The following is a 22,974-nucleotide window of genomic DNA, read 5'->3' on the forward strand; positions in this document are numbered from 1 at the left end:
GCGACTATTGTTGTGATTTGGCGCTGTATAAATAGTTGAATTGAATCTAAATCCATGAGAAAAGCAATTAGTTTGTAAACATTCACAATTCTCTCATGATAGCAAACAATGACTGTGGAAATGACTGTTTTCTACAGTCATTGGTAGCAAAAGTACTCCTTTCAATGCTAAGAAAAGAAATAGGTACATTTTGGTTGATGCCCCATTGACGTCCCTGCTTCTTTGCCACGCTGTACCCGCTCACCTGACGGACAGCACAATTTCACAATCAAACAACATCTTACTAACGGCTACGCCTCCTGGATTTTTTAACCAATCATGTAAAGATGAACAATCAAGCAGCCAATCGGACCGCTCTGACGTCTCTTTGATAACATTTTCTTTTCAGACCCGCCCCTTGCCTGGCTTGACAGACAAGTCTGTAATCCTCAGATCCCAACTGTGACATCGCTTCTTTTATTATTACTGTTCTGGGTGTTTCATATCGGCACATTACACACATTCTGTAATTCGTGCCTTTCTGCATTACATGCTAATATTAACAGACTTTATGACAAACGGACCCTAGCTACTCTCCTGGCTAACTTATTAACCGGTAACAACACAAGGGCCATCTGACGGTACACTGAGCTTGTTAGCCAGCTAGCTGCTGATTCTCCAGTCGAACTGCCCTTTGTCTTTTCAGGCAAGTCAGCTAGCAGGCGTTGGTTTCTTCTCTCGGGTAGTTAACCCAGGATTTTGGAGTTTTGTTTTTAATCTTTCGCCTGACAGGAGTGAAGCAAACCAAGATAGGCGGCTTGGGAACCAAGATGTCGAACCGAGTGGTGTGCAGAGAAGCAAGTCACGCCGGGAGCTGGTATTCTGCTTCGGGTAACTGTCAACGAAGCACCATCCGCGTTAGCACACTGTGTGCTAGCTGGCAGTCTTATTTGTTTGTTTTATGCTTTGTGTTCTATTAGTTTTTGAGGCTTCTCATTATGCGTAACTTACTGGCTTTGTAACTGGGCTCCTGGTGGCTTGCCACCGCAGAAATTGATACCCAGTGTCAGGGCTGTAACGTTAGTCCATCCGATTTTTTTTTTTAAAAGTCGGCTAACTAACTGTTATTGACTGCCGTCTCTGTATTATCCCATTAGGTGTACGATTGGTTTGAACGTGTTCAGCACTTCCTCCTCGGATAGTGCGTGGAAATGTCAAAACAAAGCATTTTTGACACGCTATCAACTCAACCAACGCTAACTTGGCTAATATTGCAGAACTTCCTGGCCTACGTGCTAGCTAGCCAGCTACACTGAAGATTTCCCGAAGCTGATTGCCTACATTAACTTATGCGGTTATTGTCATTATTGTGTTCTTGTTGGTGTCTGCCCCTGACCCGCTTAAGTTATGTGTACAAATGCTCCCTGCCACAGAACAAAGGATTGGGTAGGGCAGGGCAGAAAGCTGAAGGTTCATGTTGCACCCCTTCCCCCATTTCACAAGCTGTACGCTAGTTTCTTTTTTTTTTTATTAAATTCCAAAAGGCTGCCCGAAAATCCATTAGAAGCTGCCATTTACAGTCCTTTTTGAGACAACATATGATGAACATGAGACAAAGCAGATAAATACTCAAAACCACAAATGCTGAGCTAACATTGATTACCGTCATTCTGGTTGTTTTTCTAACAAATCATTCAGCTGTGTGTGCTGTTAATGTTGTCAACTATTGACACTGGTAAACATGAACACAAGTAGTTTATACTCTAATATAGGCATTGTATTCCAGTGTAGTTAACCACGTTTAGTAAGGTTAAATTTGGATTATGACACATTATAATGAGCTCCAGCTTTACAATAACAGTTGCCCAGCATATAAAAGATTGACAATACTATGTTAGGCTTTGTCAAGATGGGCTCTTATCCATTTCTTTCCCCTTCCAAAATAACTGACAAGGAATAATGAACTGCTGTCACAGCTGGATTTCAGCCCAGTGCATTGCTATTACAGTGAGACATTGGTAGGGATCTAAAATGCTTATAGCCTTATCAAAGTGATTCTACAGTTATCATTTGATTTTGTGACCCCTCTTTATTCTAGTGTTAGTCTGTTCTAGTGAAATATATATACGCATACATTTTTTTTTTAAAACTTTTTCAGGATCCCAGCTGAATGCACAACTAGAAGGCTGGCTGTCTCAAGCACAGTCCACCATCAGACCCGCTAGAGCCATCATAGCACCGTAAGCACACTATGACAAACGGAAAGAAAATGTCTTCTGAATGTGTTGAATGCCTTCTTAATTGTAATATGGCTTGTTTTTGTTTGTAGCCATGCTGGGTATACTTACTGTGGTGCTTGTGCAGCACATGCCTACAAGCAGGTTGATCCCTCTATTACGTAAGTGATTCAGTTTTCTAGCTCTCTTCCTCATTTAAGAAGATGCTTTGCATGATTGTTTATCTTAATTCCACTTTTTCCACAGACTGAGCAGATGTGAGTGTAGATAGCAGAGTACAGCAGTGTTGGTGCTGTGCTTTTTGCGAAAACAGCTAATGAAATAAAGTTCTATTGCCCTTCAGTCGTAGGGTGTTCATCCTGGGACCTTCACACCATGTGCCCCTCTCTCGCTGTGCCCTGTCACCTGCAGACATCTATAGAACACCCCTCTATGACCTGAGAATCGACCAAAAGGGTATTCACTGTTTTCAAATATGTCTTACATCTTAACTTGTGCTATAATTTATTTATAGGCATTTTGCACATCCTCATGAAAGGTATTTTGAGGATGTGCAGTGATGTGAGGTAGTACCATGACAGTTTGGATAACATTTACAGTATAAATTTCAGTACATGTTTTGTGCCAAAAGCAAAGAGAAGAACAAATTTTTTGGAGTCATTGCTCTTAAAAATGTGAAATGAAGCAAGCACAGAGCTCCAACATACAGGCCTTATGCCAGTTTGGCAGGTGATACACTTTTAATGATCCTCCAGCGACCAGACATTGCCTTGACTCTGTGGTCAGGGCTTTTTTTTATTATTTAGATTTTCCTCAGCTAGGCACTTGTCAGAATTCTAATCTCACTGACTTTATCAGTAGTCGTGACTATGAACCTTTGTTGAACCTGTCTCTTTCAGTTTATGCTGACCTCTGGAAAACTGGGTTGTTTGAGAGAATGAGTCTGCAGACAGACGAAGATGAGCACAGTATTGAAATGCACTTGCCTTACACTGCTAAAGCCATGGAGAGGTAATGCACCTGAGAGTGACATTCATTCAAGTAAAGAATCAATCTATGCATTTAAAGGGAACTGTCTGACAAATTGAAGCTTTTTCCTGACTGTTTCTGACAAAAGTGAATAAGGTACAACAGCTCTGTTACTTCTGTTCTCTTCCTTGACTTCCTATACTACAGGGAGTGCAGAATTATTAGGCAAATGAGTATTTTGTCCACATCATCCTCTTCATGCATGTTGTCTTACTCCAAGCTGTATAGGCTCGAAAGCCTACTACCAATTAAGCATATTAGGTGATGTGCATCTCTGTAATGAGAAGGGTGTGGTCTAATGACATCAACACCCTATATCAGGTGTGCATAATTATTAGGCAACTTCCTTTCCTTTGGCAAAATGGGTCAAAAGAAGGACTTGACAGGCTCAGAAAAGTCAAAAATAGTGAGATATCTTGCAGAGGGATGCAGCAGTCTTAAAATTGCAAAGCTTCTGAAGCGTGATCATCGAACAATCAAGCGCTTTCATTCAAAATAGTCAACAGGGTCGCAAGAAGCGTGTGGAAAAACCAAGGCGCAAAATAACTGCCCATGAACTGAGAAAAGTCAAGCGTGCAGCTGCCAAGATGCCACTTGCCACCAGTTTGGCCATATTTCAGAGCTGCAACATCACTGGAGTGCCCAAAAGCACAAGGTGTGCAATACTCAGAGACATGGCCAAGGTAAGAAAGGCTGAAAGACGACCACCACTGAACAAGACACACAAGCTGAAACGTCAAGACTGGGCCAAGAAATATCTCAAGACTGATTTTTCTAAGGTTTTATGGACTGATGAAATGAGAGTGAGTCTTGATGGGCCAGATGGATGGGCCCGTGGCTGGATTGGTAAAGGGCAGAGAGCTCCAGTCCGACTCAGACGCCAGCAAGGTGGAGGTGGAGTACTGGTTTGGGCTGGTATCATCAAAGACGAGCTTGTGGGGCCTTTTCGGGTTGAGGATGGAGTCAAGCTCAACTCCCAGTCCTACTGCCAGTTTCTGGAAGACACCTTCTTCAAGCAGTGGTACAGGAAGAAGTCTGCATCCTTCAAGAAAACATGATTTTCATGCAGGACAATGCTCCATCACACGCAGCGTCCAAGTACTCCACAGCGTGGCTGGCAAGAAAGGGTATAAAAGAAGAAAAACTAATGACATGGCCTCCTTGTTCACCTGATCTGAACCCCATTGAGAACCTGTGGTCCATCATCAAATGTGAGATTTACAAGGAGGGAAAACAGTACACCTCTCTGAACAGTGTCTGGGAGGCTGTGGTTGCTGCTGCACGCAATGTTGATGGTGAACAGATCAAAACACTGACAGAATCCATGGATGGCAGGCTTTTGAGTGTCCTTGCAAAGAAAGGTGGCTATATTGGTCGCTGATTTGTTTTTGTTTTTGAATGTCAGAAATGTATATTTGTGAATGTGGAGATGTTATATTGGTTTCACTGGTAAAATAAATAATTGACATGGGTATATATTTGTTTTTGTTAAGTTGCCTAATAATTATGCACAGTAATAGTCACCTGCACACACAGATATCCCCTAAAATAGCTAAAACTAAAAACAAACTAAAACTACTTCCAAAAACATTCAGCTTTGATATTAATGAGTTTTTTGGGTTCATTGAGAACATGGTTGTTGTTCAATAATAAAATTATTCCTCAAAAATACAACTTGCCTAATAATTCTGCACTCCCTGTATGGCCAAACTGGTGGCAAGTGGCATCTTGACTTTTCTCAGTTCATGGGCAGTTATTTTGCGCCTTGGTTTTTCCACACGCTTCTTGCGACCCTGTTGACTATTTTGAATGAAACGCTTGATTGTTGTTCGATGATCACGCTTCAGAAGCTTTGCAATTTTAAGACTGCTGCATCCCTCTGCAAGATATCTCACTATTTTTGACTTTTCTGAGCCTGTCAAGTCCTTCTTTTGACCCATTTTGCCAAAAGAAAGGAAGTTGCCTAATAATTATGCACACCTGATATAGGGTGTTGATGTCATTAGACCACACCCCTTCTCATTACAGAGATGCACATCACCTAATATGCTTAATTGGTAGTAGGCTTTCGAGCCTATACAGCTTGGAGTAAGACAACATGCATGAAGAGGATGATGTGGACAAAATACTCATTTGCCTAATAATTCTGCACTCCCTGTATGCACCAGGCACTATATTGTAAACCAGAATCACACTGGTGCAGGGACACATGGATGTCCATAATTTATACAACCTTCTGTTAGGTTGGCTGGAGACAGAGCCATTTTCATGGTTCTGAAAAACAGTGATCATGTAGTAGAACTTGAACTGAGTTCACTGATTCCATAATGTGAAAAAAGTTGAAATCACACCAGTGATGTTGACCAATGAGACTAAAGTCAAAAAGTTGTTGTTTTTAACATGTAAAAGTTAAGTTATTAACCCAGTGATCCAATGTTGCAGCCACAAAGACGAGTTTAGCATCGTGCCTGTGCTGGTGGGTGCGCTGAGTGAGTCAAAGGAACAGGAATATGGGAAGCTGCTTAGCAAATACCTGGCAGACCCTTCTAACCTTTTCATCATCTCATCTGACTTCTGCCATTGGGGTATGTACTGACATACAACGCTGAAAACAGCAGTTTGTGATGCAAGGATAATTTGGTCTAAATGGCATAATTACTTGACTGTACCCAGCTGCGTACTGTGGTGTGTTTCTCTCTTGAAGGTCAACGGTTTCGCTATACATACTATGATGAATCTCAAGGGGAGATCTACAGGTCTATTGAGCATCTTGATAAAATGGTAACTACTGAGATATATAAGATATAAAATGTAATATAAATTGTTGGGGAAAAAAGTAGTTGTAAATTTTTTTCAATGAAAAGATTAAATCTGATCTATTTCACTGAGAAAAAACACTTTTATCGGCCACGTGCACAGCTGCTGTGGGTAATTAAGCACATATAAAACGCACCCAACCAATAAAACTTATTGTACACGGCATTTTGAAAATCTCATGGCCTTAATGAGACAGTTTATTTGCTTGTACAAGTTAAAGATTAACTAAATTTAATGATGAAAAACTACTGAATAGCAGAGAAGATTTATAGATTTTTTGTAGGGCCATGATTTTTTATGATAAACTCCTCCAAAATAAATTGTATATCAATTAAGTGAAGTATATAATGGACTCTGATAAGACTGATATATTGTTATATTGGTAGGGGCTTAGATATTGGCCATTTAACTACTTATGGATATCAGTATCTGGATTTATAACTGTCAATTAATGAAAATGTAAAAAGTGAAGAAGAAAACCATGCACAATTTGTCCACTAGAGGGCATTTACCAATTTATTGTGAAAGCAAAAAACTACACTGCCATATTATCATAGTAAGGACTCGAATTTACATATAACCATGTGTAACTATGAGTGTGTGTCTCAAAGAAAAGAAATTATTGGCCAATATATAGAATTTTTAAATTACAGAGTATCAGTATCAGTGTGAAAAATCTTATATCGGTCAGGCTCTAGTATATTACATGAATATCAAAAAGGAACGTGAAAATCCAAGCTAATTTTCACTGCAGGGTTTCTGATTAATGACAGTTGCAGTCCGCTTATCGAAGATCGTTTTATTGCGTATGCTGATTCATTGTCATGACCTACTTGGCCAGTCGCAACACCTAATGGAACTGAGCCATTATGAGTGTTATTCATTTCACTTATTATTCCTGTCGTGTCGAGTCATAATGTCTTCTTATCCAAAAAAGCTACAAATTTTTGCAGGTATGAGGGTACATTTAAGGTTTAATTTCTTTCTGTCTGTCAAGGGGATGGGCATTATAGAGCAGCTGGATCCCATGTCTTTCACCAACTACTTGAAGAAGTATCGCAACACCATATGTGGGCGTCACCCGATTGGAGTGCTGCTAAATGTAGGTAACTCAGGAAAAAGTCTTACCAAGTGTATTTCACTCACACTACTGTTATTAGGTAAAGCCCTTTAATTCTTCATTACATAGATTCAGGATATTGACATAATGGGATGTGGATGCCGTTTGAATACAGTGAACTCGGTGTCATGTTTAAGAAACCAATTTGAGATGATTTGAGCTTTGTGACATTGCACGTTATCCTTCAACCATCAGAAGATGGGTGGTTAAAAACAGATGACAACATGTTTGCACATACTCAGAAAAAACACTCACACTGTGGCGTTTAAACAATTCTCAGTTGACACTATGGGATCCAAGGTGTGCCAAGAAAATACCCCACACACCGTTAAGCAAGGATTATACTTTCTGCATCCGTGAGTTCACTTGGGTCCCAGTGACATGAATTTTGTCATCAAACAATTAACCCAAAATTGAGCAATTTCAATGAGCATCCGTAAATAAGAGCCTCAGTTTTCTGTTCTTGGCTGACAGGAGTGGCGTCCTGTGTGCTCTTCTGCTGCTGTGTGTTTATTTTTTGTGTGTAAATGACAGTTGTTGATGAAATTAATGTTGTTTGCTGACTTTATTTGTATTTTTCATTTTGACTGATAACCCCAAGTAGAGAATCTTAAATGATATGAGGTTTAAACTACATGTTTTAATCAAGAAGTCAGCATCCTCATCAGCTCTTCTATACGAGAAACACAGAAAATACAGAATCTGGATTGATCTTGAGGTGATGAGCCAGAAAATCCTCAGGAAATATTACACTGTTATTTGATTTTAATATAACCTTTCAATATAACCTCTAGTCCCAAATGTAGGACATCCTTCTGGGCTCTGGAAGCAGTGCTTTCCAGGTAGTCCATTCTTTATGACACCACTATAATTCTTGTTTGTTTTTTTGTTTTTTTATTTGGAAAAGCTAAATTAAGATGTAACATAAGGAAGATAGGTCTTAGTGCTATTCAGGTCCTCTGGCCAATGGTCAATTGACATTCAGTATCCAAATTCATGTCCTTGTCGAGAATAATTCCCTAAAATGAGCCAATCTGTCATTGTTATTGTCGTTGTTTGTCTAAAGACTCTTGTCCCATGATGTGAATTAGTGCCTAAGTGGATTTTGCTGTTTTGCAGGCTGTGGCTGAGCTGAGGAAGTCTGGTCTAGAAATGAACTTCACTTTCCTGAACTACGCCCAATCAAGTCAGTGCAGGAACTGGCAGGATAGCTCCGTGAGTTATGCTGCTGGGGCACTCATCGTTCATTGAGGTCAACTTTTTGCAGGGGCCACTGCAACGCCGCCACCCTGCCCTTACTATCTATCGCCATAACCCGACCCAGACACCCTCCCTCTCACCCCCTCCCCCAGTTATGCCCACTATTTGCAGGAAGGACCTAGACACTCAAAGCCAATACAGTCTTCTTTCTCTGTCTCTCCCTCAGCTCTCCTCTGCCTTTTCTCTGCCAGTTTGAAGTGTGTCTCAGAGCTTTTGGTTGAAACATTTTGCTTGAAGTGCAGTTTTGAGATTTTGTAGGAGCAAATGGTTAGTGGAGATGGGAAGAGTATGTAGTGTTTTGGCTTGGAGTAAGCAATGAGAGGGGAAAAATTAATCTTATTTAGGTTTTTGCAAGGACTAGTCCTCTTAGTTCCTTTTTGTTTTCCTGACTAAACAGATTTGAGTTGTAAAAATGCAATCTTTATATTTGGACTCGATCTGTTCTCTTGTAATTTGCCTCAGAATAAGAATTAAAATAAAACTGCAGATATTAATGGAGACTATTCAAATGTTGCCAGATGAAAATGGAGTGTTTTGACTGACTGCTTCAAGCTACATGCGATTTAAACTTTGAAAACAGTGTCATAGGTAATTACTACCATTGCTCAGCACGTGTTGTAGTTGCTAACAAAGGGCTGCACCCAACAAAGTTCACTAACCCCCCTTACTGTACAAAACCAAAAACAATATTATTATCCTTTTAGTTTATTAAACACAATATTTTAATCATATTTTATTCCTTTTGTTTTCCTTATTCAGTAGTTTTAGATGTGATGATATTTACTCAATTAGTGTGTAGGTTTGAACAAAAGCCGAGTCGTCACTTGAGCTCTAAAGCCATCAGCCAGTTTGCCCAGTAAACTAGTGTGTACAAACACCGCTTCCTGACTACGATCCCATGCTTTCTAGCATGCTAGAGCCAAACTGCAGTTATGTAGAAATACAATCAACGGTGGATATTGTGTACGTGACTCCATCTATGAGACGTCCAGTCTCCGTTTACAACTCCACCCGGACTTTCTGTAGTTACTGAACTGTCAGACTAGGAGAAAGACAGTTTTGTTACACATTTAGCAAAATGTATCTTTTTGTCTAAACAACAGGCAAAGCATTGAAGACCACAATGACTTGCTTAAATAAGATCTGTACCTCTTCCCAGTGCACTGCGTGTGAAAGCTAAATGCAGACCCCCCAGTGATTCTTAGTAGCAATGTAGGCTTTCAGTACCAGTAATGATAATAGGCAGCACACAAGTGTCTGCTGTCCTGTCGTTTAAGATTGGAACGTCACTTTTCTCTGACTTTTGCTGCTAAAGTTGAATATTCCTATTTAAGTAAAGCAGTCCTCTAACATTAGCCCCTCCCCTCTTGGCACCAAAAGAGGTGTCACACTCAGCATTAAACTACAACATCTGTTCGAATGAAGTGGGCACAGACTGAAAGATGAAATCCCAGAATGGCTTGACCTCTATTGCTAATTTAAGGGAAACTAGTAAAGCATGACACACTGTGCTATTGTGCCTTTTATCACTGTTGCACATATACATATAAAGCATATTCTCACTTTTAGTCTTATTTTAGAATGTGTACTTGAGTTTTGTTTTGTTTTTTCTCACGTGTTCCCTCCCCTTTGCCTATTGCCTGACGGTGTCTCCAGCTCGCCCGACACACCAGGAATATTCTACCTGTCCCCTCCGTCATCCGTTGGTCTAAAATGGCACCAACTGTTATCTCCTTTCTCCAGCAGGGAGTGGTGTTCCTCTTTCTCCTAATCACCTCATTCCTGTAGAGAGAGACAAAGGCTAAACCTCAGCACTGTTCATTTTCTGTTATATGAATATTTGTTTGTCTTTTAGAAATGTTTTTTTGTATTTCTTTTTTTCTTTTCTTCTTTTCTTGGTTTGAGAATTGGAACTTACACGTCACAGACCTAAAAATATACTACTTAACTACTCCCTTAATGGAGTTTTTTTGATCTCAGGTTCCACTGGTAAAGCATCCCAAAAGGCTCTTCAGATAAGGCCGAGGATTCATGTAACAAAATGAGTAAAATGTACTGAAAAGCTTGTCTGCTCTGGTGTCTCGTTCTTCTGGTATTTACAATCACAGAAAACACACTGATCTCATACATCCATGTAACCTCTCAATCACTGACTACATTGAAACAAATTGTGTGTGGGTTTTTTTTTTTATACCAAACACTAATTTGCACCCCAGTTTATCAACTAACAGACATAAAGGAACAATAGGTTTACAGTGCAGCTTCTATAATAGACATCCTGTCTATATCAGTCATGAACTACATCAGTCATGAAGCAAGTTTAAGGCTAATGTCACCAGCAGGGGGAGCCAGGTTGTGGGAGGGACACGGTAACATGACAACACTAGTGTGTTTATTTTGGGAAGTGAAATATGTGAGGGCTTCAATAGTGAAGTTTTTGTTTCAGATAGGAACTGATTTCACTTTGTGGTCATTTTCAAGGCTATAGTTTGAGTTGGTGTTAAATTGTACTGTTATACTGAGAATTATTTGTTATTTAGTCCATTCTTACTAATGGAGAGATAGTGGACAAAATATTATAAACTCTAATCTGACTGTTTCAGCACTAATTGATCATTAAATATTTTTTTAAGTAGGAAGGAGCAGTTTTACTACACTATAAATGTACCTAATAAAAAGGCAGCCGATTGTGCTTGTATTTGCACAAAACTACTACAGATTGTGTTGCTTTTTAAGTCTGCCTTACGTTATAGTAAATATTTCTACTAGTTTTTACATATTTGACCACTGAACTCAAATTTAATTGGTTTTCTTAAGGAAATGTGTCTATATAAGTCCTGTAGCTGTGACTTGACTAATGAACTCAGATGCTAGAAAACCGCTGCTTGTTTCTTACTCATCCCATTTTCACACCAGCAGCATTAGAGCAGGAATCATAGTACTAGTTGAAGTTAACAAGAATTCTAACCACCAAAATGCAATGCTAAGTCTTTAGTTACCCCTAATTTTTTTAATTAACTTGGTTGGTTGATCATTTCTTTGTTGTAACATTGCTTCTTGGCAATAAATCTTATACCGTTGGAAAGCCTGTTTATTTCCCCTTAAATGGTCCCACATTCGTGGAGATGCATTTGCGGGTTGTGCACATGAAAAACTTGCCAAATCTTCTCTGCCAATGCCAAACATCTTATTCTGCTATTGACTCTTGTTTGGTGTAGTTTATTGGACTGGATCACTGAAGTCTGAAGAAATAACACCAAACGAGTGAATAGCAGAATAAGCTGTTTGGCATCAACAAAAAAGATTTAGCAAGAATTTTATGGACTGAACCCACATACTCAACTTTGCTTCTCAGCTCAATTGTATCCCCTTAATGCCCTTTCCTTACTTTTTATGTGAAGTTTATTTTGCTTTCAAGGAGCCAGACATTTTTTATTATTTTTGGTGCAAAAGTTCCTCAGGCTCTCTGAAGGTATTTTGGAGTTTTTCTTTGGCTGACATTGGCTGCTTTTTCATTCATTTTAAGTGCAGTCCTTGTACCTGACCTTTTTCAGAGGAACTTTTTTGGGTTTTTTTGTTAAGCCACTTCATACTGACTTGTGATTAAATAGACATAAAAACGGGCCCCTAACTCAAGGGCTGAAGTAGTGCTGTGTGTACACATAAGACAACTTAGCAAAGATTGTATTTATAGGCACTTTGTCAGAAATACGCATAATTCTTCCACATTTCTTTGGCTGAATATATGAAAGAAGCTTGGAGAACACTTTTTGAAGACTACTTAAAGAAATGACAAGAAAATTTGACAGAGATATAAACTGTATTTCCATGTATGCTTGCACCTTTCAGTTCATTGCTGCACCTATTTCCCATTTTCCTAGCAAAGTGTAAAGAAATGAGGGGTGGTTTGATACTTTTACACAGTATGTTTACTGGGGAATGAACATCAAAGACAATACAAGTTAAATGGTGCTGCACAGAATGCTGAATTTTTATATTTTTCCCACATTTTCACATGTATTTAGAATCCAGGCGAAAATGAGGGAAACGTATCAAATTTCTACATTTGCTACATTTCTACATTTCCTGATCTGAATGTTTTCAGATCAGAAAGAACAGGTTCTTATGTTCTGTAACAGTGACCTAACTGTGTGCATTTCACACACAGTCCTTGGTTTTATTGAGGCTGAATGCTTCAAATCATTAATTTCAGTACTATACTCATACTGAGTTGAACATACCAAAAAACTTAACTTTTTGTGCAAATTCATATCATATATGTCATCTGATCACTGAACCCTGAAACTAGGTACATTTATGTAATCTATAATCAGGATTATAATCTGGACTTTGACTTTACTATGAATTTTTGATGACTTCAGTCAGTCCTCCTGTGCCAGCTGCACTCTCTTGATGGTATTTAGTAGGAGAGAAACTCTTACTCTAAAGCTACGGCACTCTGAAAATTTACTCTCATGCCTTTTACATATCACTCGGAAATACAAGAAGAGCAACATAACTGGAGTGCCCTTCAGGGATTGCCGTGTGCATCTGTAAGCAGTAGTGGTTTTGAGCACTTTGGTTACCTCTCATACACGAACTTGTGGTGACTCTTTTCATGTGTGTTACAGCTTTTGGAAATGTGACAGTTTAACATTAAAATGTTTCCCAAGACAGAAAAGGCTAATGAAGACATTGCCTCGAGCAATATTTGTACCTACACTCTGAAAGCTCAACCTGTCAACAGGCTGATGAAAACACACACCTCTTTCTTTACTTTGGGAGGAGTCTGCAAGGCGGTTTACATCCATTGAGCTTCATACATATGCTTAGTTCGCGAGTGGAAACGGTCACAGCAGCTTTTACCGGCTGAGGCGAACACTTGCTGGGATGCACTGCCATCAGGACTTGGTCAGCTTTCTCGGCTGTGGACTCATTCTGGCAGGAGTTTGGCACCTGGTTTATCACAAGAAGTCGCAGAGCTCCTATGGACGCTACATGGCACAATCTCCTCCTGCTAGAACGGTTCCTGCTAGACTAGCCTGGTTCCTTCAGGAGATGCCCGCTTTCATCATCCCTCTACTTTTAATACTCACCACGCACAAATCCACAATTATGGGGAAGTACATGCTGCTAGGGACCTTTTGCGTGCACTACTTTCAAAGGTAAAAGCAAAAAACAAGCCAGGTTTGTGCCATTTGTTATGCATGTGAGGGGAACAGGGAACATGTATTCATGCCAGTAAACAGTGTGTGTATCCTATTTAATCTTTCCAGCATCAGAGATCGACTTTGATGTTATTTTAAAAAAAGAAAGAAAGTTAAAATCCCTCTTCTCTAACAGATTGTCTTTTCTATTTTACATAAAACAACAAAGATGTGGCATAACCATCTTTTAGCTGCTGGATGTACATTACGTATTGAGACATTTTGTGAAAGCACGAGACAAAATTTCAGATGGGGACCTGAAAAACAAAAGCAAAAAAACAAAAGGAGGTTTGAAAAGGATTTTTCCTGCTGCTATAATTCAAAACAACACTCTGAGGAATGCTTTCCTAACCTCCCATGAAGAGTGGAGCTTAGTGGCACCATTTTAGTTTTCACCTTTCACCAATCCGGTGGATTGTAAAACACAGCTTTATCTGCATGTACCAGCATGGAAAAAATGCAACATTATCCCCTTCTTTCGCCACCCCTGCTGCATCTACCATTTTGTTCCCCAATCATAGAACATTTGTGTACTCGCTATTGATGAGAGGAAAGCCTTTCCCGCTGAGTGTGATGGTGGCAGCGGGTTTGTTCTGCTCTCTAAATGGTTTCCTGCAAGGACACTACCTGCTGCATTGTGCCCAGTTTGATGATGAGTGGTTTACGGGTTATTGCTTTAAAATTGGTAAGTGGAATATTTACTCTTTGGATGTGAAAGTCAGAATCAAATTGTATTTTTTTATATGTCTCATATACTGAGAATTCTTTTGTTGTTGTTGTTTTTTTCAGGTTTACTGCTGTTTTACATCGGCATGGCCATTAATATTCACAGCGACTTTATTCTACGCAACTTGAGGAAACCAAAGGAAGTAATATACAAGATTCCTACTGGTAAGAGACAGATTACACCTGAGCAAACTCCCACTGTGCTTGTATTAACCTGCAGTCTACTTAATCTCCTGCAGGAGGTCTGTTTGAATATGTGTCTGGTGCCAACTACTTAGGGGAGATTGTGGAGTGGTTTGGGTACGCTGTAGCCACCTGGTCTTTTCCAGCACTTTCATTCGCTCTGTTCACCCTCTGCTTCATTGGACCAAGAGCCTACTACCATCACAGGTGCCTAAGATATTGATGTGAAGGAGTCCTGACACAAATACTAACCCGTCAACTATGGATTTTACTCACATGCTGTTTCTAAACCATTATTGTTTCTTCTGTTGCAGGTTTTATCTTGAGAAATTCAAAGACTATCCCAAGTTTCGAAAGGCTTTAGTTCCATTTATCTTCTGAGGGAAAACGTTCATGTATTGCAAAAAACTGTTTACTGTGGTCTATAACATGTTATACAACATTGTTATTAGTGAGGCCTTAACGTGGAATAGTCTAGTTAGCTTGGTTTAGTTAGTGTTTGTATTTAAAAAGGTGCCGAGGTGAAGTGTATCAATAGTATTTGCAGCTTGTGAAATTTATGCATGATGTATTAATAAATGTATTTGTCTTGTTTATTACTGATACTCAAACAACCGAGTTTCCAAAAGTCAGGAATGCTGTTTAAAATTAAATCAAATGTAAGAATCCACTGATTACCAATTTTACCAATCTTGTTTCAAAACTGCTGGTGCCATCATTTTGGGGAAAATGTCACAGCTTTTGTAATTTTGTCTCTGTAGACCATCAGAGTGGGATTAAAACTAAACAAAAAAGATGAACTTTTAGTTTCAAATGGTCTTACAGCAATAGGACCATAGCCCACCATTTTCAGTTGTTGTGAAAGTAATTGGAAACTTAACTGACAGCCAGTTTCAGTTGGCCAGGTGAGACCAGTTCTGTCATTATTCTGTGACAAATGAGAAAGATAAGAGATTTGGAGTCCATCCAGTTGTTGAACTTGACATTGGAACTTAACATGAGGTCTAAAGACATGTTGATGCAAGTGAGGCCATCATTACCCTGATATAAAAAAAGAAAGTATAAATTTAAAAAAAACCTCTCTGTTTAAGAATGTACCAGCAAAATGAAAAAGCCCACAGAAGGCAATTACAGTATGTGATGGCAAATTCCTTCTTTGATTAAGAAAAACAACTTCTCCACCAGTGGAAATGTGCCACTAGTATTTAATGATGATGTGACTGCTGACAGAAGTAGCAGGATGAATTGTGAAGCGTACAGGCCAGTACCCTCTGCTCCAACTCAGCCAGATGTTGCAAAACTGATAGGAGACCCGTTCGCAGTGCAAATGGAAAATAACCCAAAGGCTACTGCCAAAGAAAGACAAGAGTTTCTCAAGGCAAAGACATGGGATATTCTTCAATGGGCAAGTCAGTGACTTGATCTCAACCCAACAAAGTGTGCTATTCAGTTACTGAAGACAAGACTGAAGGCAGAAAGTCCCACAAACAAGCAGGAACTGGCTGCCCCGAAGGCCTGGCAGACTAGTGATGTTACCTAATACTGTTTGTGAGCCACAGTTCAAATTCAAAGACTATCCCAACTTTCAAAAGGCTTTGTCCATAAGGTCTAGACTTCAAGCAGTCAATGACTACACTGGCTACAAAGAATTTTCATTCAAGTTTTAAAAACAATCTTTATAATTACAATTTTATATAAGTATATATAACCTCTTGAACTAAAGCTGAAAATATGCAGATCTGTCACATTTGATTTAAAATCTACTTTGTTGGTTTACAGAGGCAGCATTACAAAAACTAATGGACCTAACTGCAAGGCTCCCAAAAACCCCAAAACATTAAACTTTTAAAAATCAGAATACAGCATCAAGTCAATGAATCTTCTGGGATATTGAGCTGGTCAGTCCAGTAGCAGATGGGGTTGTTAATCTTCATCAGTTTCTTCTTTGGTATTAATAAATTAACAACAGGTGCACTACAGGGGCAACAATGAGAAGAGCCCAAAACAGGAATGGTTTTACACGTGGAGGACACTGACATTTTTGCCTCCTCATCTTTTCTGACTGTTTTGCATTTGGCTAGGGTCAGAGTCACTACTGGTAGCACAAGGCAATACCTGATACCAGAAGGTTTGCTGGGTCTCCCATCACAGTCTCAAGAGCATGGAGGAGATTCCAGGAGACAGGCTCTAGGAGAGCTGGACAACTGTGCCTGTAAAAGGTCCTTAACAAATCAGCAGGACCGGTATCTGCTCCTTTGTGCAAGGAGGAACAGGATGAGCAATGCCAGAGCTACAAAATGACCTCCAGCAGGATACTCATGAGGGTGGTCTAAGGGCCTGACGTCCTCTAGTGGGCCCTGTGCTCAATGCCTGGCACCGTGGAGCAGATTAGCATTTCCCATAGAAAACCAGAATTGACAAGTCCACCACTGGTGACCTGTGCTTTTCACAGATGAGAACAGGTTCACTCTGAGCACATATGACAGATGTGAAAGGGTCTGGAGAAGCCGTGGAGAATGTAATGCTGCCTTTAACATGGTGGTGGGTGAGTGATGGTCTGGAGAGGCATATCCACTGAGAGGCACACAGACCTTTACAGGCTAGCCAACGACACCCTGACTGCCATTAGGTACCAGAATGAACCCCATGGACCCACTGTCAGACCCTATGCTGGTGCAGTGAGTCCTGGGTTCCTCCTGATGGATGACAATGCCCAGCCTCATGTGGTGAGAGTAAGGAGAGTTCCTAGAGAATAAAGTAACTGATGTTGCTGACTGGCACCCACACTTGCCTGACCTAAATCCAATAGAACACCTCTGGGAACACCTCTAATGACAGGAGCTCATTGATGCCCTGGTCCAGATCTGCAAGAAGATTCCCCCAGGACACCATCCGTCATCTCATTAAGGGCATATGCAGACTTTGTCAGGCATGTGGGGGACACACAAACTACTTACTAGTACTTTGAGTTGCTTTAATGACATTTCTGCAAAATAGACTAGCCTGAAGTATCAATGTTTCATTTTTATTTTTGGGGTGTCTTTGAATTCAGCTCTCTGCAGGTTGATAATTTTCGTTTCCATCCAACAACATGGTATCTCTTTACTGCTAACACATTAGTATATTCCATATTAGTATAATTACCCAGCATGATTTTTTCCCCAGAGACATCAGATGCGTTTTCAAAGTATTCCTTTAATTTTTTTGAGCAGTGTAGTTAAGGATTAATGCTGCCTTCACAGATATAAGTTACCCATGTCAGAATGTACTAATGTACCCCAGTGCCAACATGGGTTTTAAATGATATGCAAAAATAAGACATTCCCACTCCCTACTGTCTAAACTTTGTTTTTTTTATTTGAAACCAAAAAGGAAGCATTCAGTCCTCATTTTAAACCCCACGAACCAGAATTCCACACTACACAAAATATTTGTTCTGCTAATTCATATCTTGAATTATATATTTAACATCCAGAGCAAGATTAGCAGTTTCTATAGCAACTTGCAATGCGCTGAGTTTAGCTGTGAAGGAGTCTAGTACATGTGGCTGCACACGAGTGTCTCTAAACACGGGCGATGGACAGAAATCCGAATATTTAGTGTTTAGATAAGTCCACTTCTTACTTGGGCTACTTTGTACCAGACCGCAGCCACAAAAGCCCAAACTGTCCTCCATGGTTTCTTTGATGGCATCTGCAGGGAGCATCCAGCGATGAGCGTGAGTCAGATCAATTAAAGAACTGCCACCATCATGCTCCAGTGCTCCAGCTGCAGACTCCAGAGCACAGCAGAAAAGCTCCACACCAAGAAGGTACTCTGTCTGTGAGCACATTAATACTGATGCAGTCTCTGGTACCTCACTCTTGCTCTAAGAAAAAAACATGGCATCATGAAGGCATGTCATTGTGAAAGATATGTGAAATCAATAAAACTGGGGTAAGTGAAGACCAAATACTGGATCTCACCTTGTGTCTAACATAAGCAGCCAAGTGTGTCTCAGTACAGCCACCCCCAACCAAGGCAAATGGTTCCCTTAGAGTGAGCCTCAGTACATGTTCTGCCGTCTGGCACACCACCTTTAGCACAAACACACACACAAAGTGACCACTTTGTCACATTTACATCACAATAATGGGTATTCCATGTCTCTGTATTAAAAACATATATTTTTTTAAATCTGAAGAAATTTGATCTCTCAATGGACGAACACTAAAAAATTTACTTTGTGTGGAAATCCATTACTGACTTCTCATTTGTTGAACTAACATACAGCAGGAATTGTAAATCTTAGCAATAGGGAGTCTTATGAGTGGAATCTACATTGTTTCAGGCAATATGTCTTCCCATCCATCATTAACTCCAGAAGCCAACAGGGCAGCTTTAACACCCACTTTATCTTACCTTCAGCTCATTTAACATGGTCTGGTTCCTGTGGCAGAGGATCATTGTGCAGATCGCAGACTCCCCAAGAGGGAGTAAATGCAGCATTGTCTTGGATCCAAAGTGCTTTATACAGAGATCCCTCACCTTTCCGTAGGTCTTGGGTGGGATTGTGGTATGTAATGTAGCCACAGGTTGAGCCCCTATTTGTAAAAGGTATGCAAAAAAACAAACAAACAAACAAACAAAAAACCCCCACCATAAATACAACACAAAGTATATTCCACTTGGACAGTAGATAGATTATTACAGTAGTGCAATGAGTTGACTTGAAATACAAATAAAGCTATTGGTGTTTAACTGGTGCTTGTATGTATGGCATGATTTTGCAGCCTGCATCTGAGCTTACCTGTCAGCTGAGTGAGTGGTTCCATAAGAGCAATTCCCAGTCTCTCTACCACTATGACACCATGACTCCTCAGGTATTGCTGCAAAACTGGGTGGATGACCTTCTGGCACACGAAGAGCTTCACTTCATCATTAATCACCTGTCTGCCAAGCTCCAGAAGTTGACCCAGGATCTGTGAGTCTGTGTCTACATCCGGGTGGGCCTCAATTACTCCATCTCCTAGTTCAGAAATGTCCCCAGCAAGAGATGCACTGAAAAGCACAACACTGAGGGGATTTAAAAAGTTGTCTTCCTCGCTCAGGCCATCAGGCATCTCCACCAGTAAACCTGGAAGCACTTCAGAGCTTAGCACAGAATGGCCTTCTACAGGAACAGTCACTATTCTGCCAAAACTGACTATACCTGGACTGCTGCAGGGAACGGTGAGCAAAAAAGCTTGCACAGCCAGTTTGCTAATGTGAAGCGTCTCGGGCTCTGTTAGTACACATGCGGGTTTGCTGCAGATAACACTGCGAGCTAACGTGATCAAGTTCTGAGTGCTGCAGAAGTCGAGCTTCACTCTACAACCAGAGTCTTCTCGTTGAAGGTAGCTGGTACACAGAGCGAGCAGGTAGTTGTTCACTCTGATAGCCACGCTTTCCCTGAGAGCAGACTTTTTGATTTGTTCAATAAGAGAAAGGCATAAGATGGCTGCAAACAAACCGCAGTCGCTGAAGCGAGAGACGTGGTTGAGGATGGAGGTTTTTATGAGATTGATAAAAGACTGCGAGGAGGAAACGGATGAAAGAAGAACCGAGGAGGCAGAGGTTGTCACGACGTGTCCTCCAATGTTGTTGTGAACTTGTTTCAGTCTACCTGTGGGACCAAAACAAGACGTTAGTATCTGTTTCAGCAGCTGAAGCTTGCTGCAAATATCAGTGTTGTCCAGTGGCATATCAGTGCAAACAGATGGAGATTTCTTGCTGAGTCGAGACATGACCGAAGCAGATTTAACATTGTTGAGGTAGACAATACCAACATACGACATTGAAATCGGCAGGAATAAGTGTTAGTAATGATAGAATAGTGATGCTCGTAGCATTGCCTGACCAAATTGTTTTTAAAAAGAACGGGGAACAGTTGCAGATTAATTTATTAAATCCAACCAAAACCATTACTACCTTATTGTAGGGTCTAACGTTTGATGCCATACATATTTAGATGTAATTTGACAGTGTATAGTTTAAGAGATTGACAAAGGCGTTGTACAGACACAGCTCGTTTCCATGGTAGCAACACAGCGCTTGGCCCAGCTGCGGTCCTACTCGAGAAACCGTCGCTTGCCTCTAGTACCGGCTTTTCATAAGGAATAAACAAACTAAAAGCGAATTTACGAGTCTTTATAGTAGAAGAGTAGTTGTCCATCTCTATTATCATTTTTTATACAAAAGGCATACAGTGAAACGTCCCACTCACAATGCCCTCAGTTATTGGACTACAAATTTAAGGTGACGTCATCTCCGGTCGCCTGGCTGTTCAAGAAACATTCAAAACTGTTGGCGGTATGAAGTCCTGGTTAACTTTAATATATGTATATGTTTTATGTCGAACGAACTTATTATATGTTATTATTTTATTTTATTATAACACTTGTTATGTTTTTGTAATTGTTGACGGTGGCAGTTTGTCGCACGAGCGTAACTAATAAAGAAATCTGTCTCTGTTGTCTTCAAAAAATACAGCTAATAGCTGCTCACCGTGCACTTACTCTAGTGAAGCTAACTGAATTCATGAGAATGGCTCCTATCAAACTTGTCATTAAGGTAAGTGAAACGATATACCCACTACACAAACTCGTGCGGTGTTGTGTTGAATTAACATACTGTATATTATATTTGTTGATGATGAATGAATAAAACGAGGTAAAGAAGGGAGTGTGGCTCAGGAAGTACAGATGATTAGTAAAGAGGAAGTGAGGGCAGCTGTGAAGAAGTTAAAATTATCGTAAGACTCATTTGCGGAAAATTTGTAGCAGTATGAGCTGTACTGTTTTCATTACTGGGATACAGGAGACACAGGAAGAAATCTATACAACAATGTAGGCTTGAAGAGAATGCAGGGTAGGAATCCAAAGGAAGAAATGTTGATTATTTTGTTGACAATAGGACATATAGGCTAAACCATACACTAGAACAGGCAAACACCGAACAGGTCTCTGCATTTATGTAATCCACCAAAACCTGTTGAACATGTATCAATCCTTTGCATTAAGTTTGAGTGAGAAAGAAGAGAATCAGTGGCTTTATTCAAGAACAGAAATGACAGTTTTTCATTGAGGAATTTGTTACTGAAATTAAACAAGCTTTTATTTAAATATCTTGAATTAGATGATTGATGCTAGTCTCCTGTCCACATTCCAGTCCACTAGGTGGCAGTAATGCACCTGTTGGTTTGCCAACTTACAGGTGCATTACTGTATTGAAGAAAAAGCTACAAGAGGATGAAGAGTGGAAAAGCAGTTGGTTCAAATGACTTGCCTTTGGCGGCATATGGATATCTATATGAGAGGGAAGCATGTGATTGGATGCCAAGGAAGGAACTGTGTTATCGCATGAGGAAGTTAGAAGTGGCAGAGAAGTATTTGAGGGTAGTATAGGACATATATGAGGACACCAAGATGATAGTGAGGTGTGCAGTATAAGTGAGCCCATCCTTTTTCGCTGTTGTGATGGACAGCTGAAATGAGGTCTGGCAGGAGTCTCAGTGAACTGTCATGTTCACAGATGACTGTGATCTTTAGTAAGAGTAGGGAGCAGGTGGAACCTGGAGAGATGGAGGTGTGTTCAGGAGAGTAGAGGAATGAAATTCATTAGAACCAAGAAAGAATAACTGTGTGTGAATAAGAGGGAGATGGGTGAAGATGCAAGGAGTAGAGTTACTGAAGGTGCATGAGTTTAAATATCTGGGAACAACCATCCAAAGCAACGCACAATGCAGAAGAGAGGTGAAGAAGAGTGTGCAGGTAGAATGGAGCAGGTCAGAGGTGATTTGTGGCAGAGGGATAGCAGCAAGACTGAAATAGAAAGTTTACAAGATGGTAGTAAGACTTGCTATGATGTATGGTTTGGAGATGGCACTGACAAAAAGACAGGAGGAGGAGCTGCAGGAAGCCGAATTGAGGAAGTTCACATTGGTACTAATCAGGATGGACAGAATTCGAGATGAGCATATCGGGGGACACCTCAGAGTGGTTTGGAGACACAAAGGGCCAAGGCTGTGCATGTGTGCAGGTGATGGATAGTGGATATGTTGAGGAAAGGATTTTTGCTATGGAGCCCCCAGGCAGGATGAAAATAGATATACAGAGAAGATGAATGAATGAATGTGAAGGAAGACATGAAGATGGTTGGTGTGACAGAGAAAGATGCTAAGGAGATGGTGAGATGTAGGCAGATGGTTAGTTGTGGGAGTGCCTGAAGAGATCAGCTGAAATAAGAAGGAGATAACAGAGCAGGGCGATATGACCAAAAATATTTATCACGATATACATTTGAAAATTTGCGATAACGATATAACTGACGATATAATTGACACTAGACAAAATACTTTACAACTCCACAACTTTATTAGTGCAAAAAACCCCATCAA

At 40.2% G+C, this 22,974-nt stretch overlaps 4 protein-coding genes across 5 annotated transcripts in view; 3 read left to right on the forward strand and 1 right to left on the reverse strand.

Moving 5' to 3' along the window:
* The first annotated feature begins 379 nt into the window (after positions 1–379).
* Positions 380–10,507, forward strand: memo1 (mediator of cell motility 1). The gene is made up of 10 exons (XM_031737574.2): positions 380–685; positions 772–870; positions 2,138–2,219; positions 2,309–2,377; positions 2,560–2,672; positions 3,116–3,227; positions 5,688–5,830; positions 5,950–6,026; positions 7,060–7,164; positions 8,302–10,507. The coding sequence occupies exons 2-10, from the start codon at positions 810–812 to the stop codon at positions 8,431–8,433; spliced, it is 894 nt and encodes a 297-aa protein (XP_031593434.1). The 5' UTR covers positions 380–685; positions 772–809; the 3' UTR covers positions 8,434–10,507.
* Positions 10,508–13,257: 2,750 nt separating this feature from the next.
* srd5a2b (steroid-5-alpha-reductase, alpha polypeptide 2b) lies at positions 13,258–15,279 on the forward strand. The gene is made up of 5 exons (XM_031737686.2): positions 13,258–13,607; positions 14,171–14,334; positions 14,439–14,540; positions 14,615–14,765; positions 14,873–15,279. Exons 1-5 carry the CDS (start codon positions 13,333–13,335, stop codon positions 14,937–14,939), a joined length of 759 nt encoding a protein of 252 aa, XP_031593546.1. The 5' UTR covers positions 13,258–13,332; the 3' UTR covers positions 14,940–15,279.
* A 2,618-nt stretch (positions 15,280–17,897) lies between these two features.
* Positions 17,898–20,401, reverse strand: mkks (McKusick-Kaufman syndrome). The gene is made up of 4 exons (XM_031737635.2): positions 19,348–20,401; positions 18,960–19,141; positions 18,524–18,634; positions 17,898–18,426 (listed from the first exon to the last, which is right to left on the reverse strand). The coding sequence occupies exons 1-4, from the start codon at positions 20,372–20,374 to the stop codon at positions 17,998–18,000; spliced, it is 1,749 nt and encodes a 582-aa protein (XP_031593495.2). The 5' UTR covers positions 20,375–20,401; the 3' UTR covers positions 17,898–17,997.
* Positions 20,402–20,663: 262 nt separating this feature from the next.
* LOC116318596 (SLX4 interacting protein) overlaps positions 20,664–22,974 on the forward strand; it is a 34,893-nt gene continuing 32,582 nt past the window's right edge. The window contains exons 1-2 of one of the 2 annotated variants that reach the window (XM_031737656.2): positions 20,664–20,834; positions 21,069–21,149. In XM_031737656.2, coding sequence (XP_031593516.1) covers positions 21,117–21,149 — 33 coding nt within the window. In that variant the 5' untranslated portion in view covers positions 20,664–20,834; positions 21,069–21,116. Of the gene's footprint in view, positions 20,889–21,068; positions 21,150–22,974 lie in introns of both variants that reach the window. The other variant, XM_039621578.1, reaches the window with a different exon arrangement.

Source organism: Oreochromis aureus, linkage group 13 (genome assembly GCF_013358895.1).
Source record: "Oreochromis aureus strain Israel breed Guangdong linkage group 13, ZZ_aureus, whole genome shotgun sequence".
In the NCBI taxonomy this organism is placed as follows: Eukaryota; Metazoa; Chordata; class Actinopteri; order Cichliformes; family Cichlidae; genus Oreochromis; species Oreochromis aureus.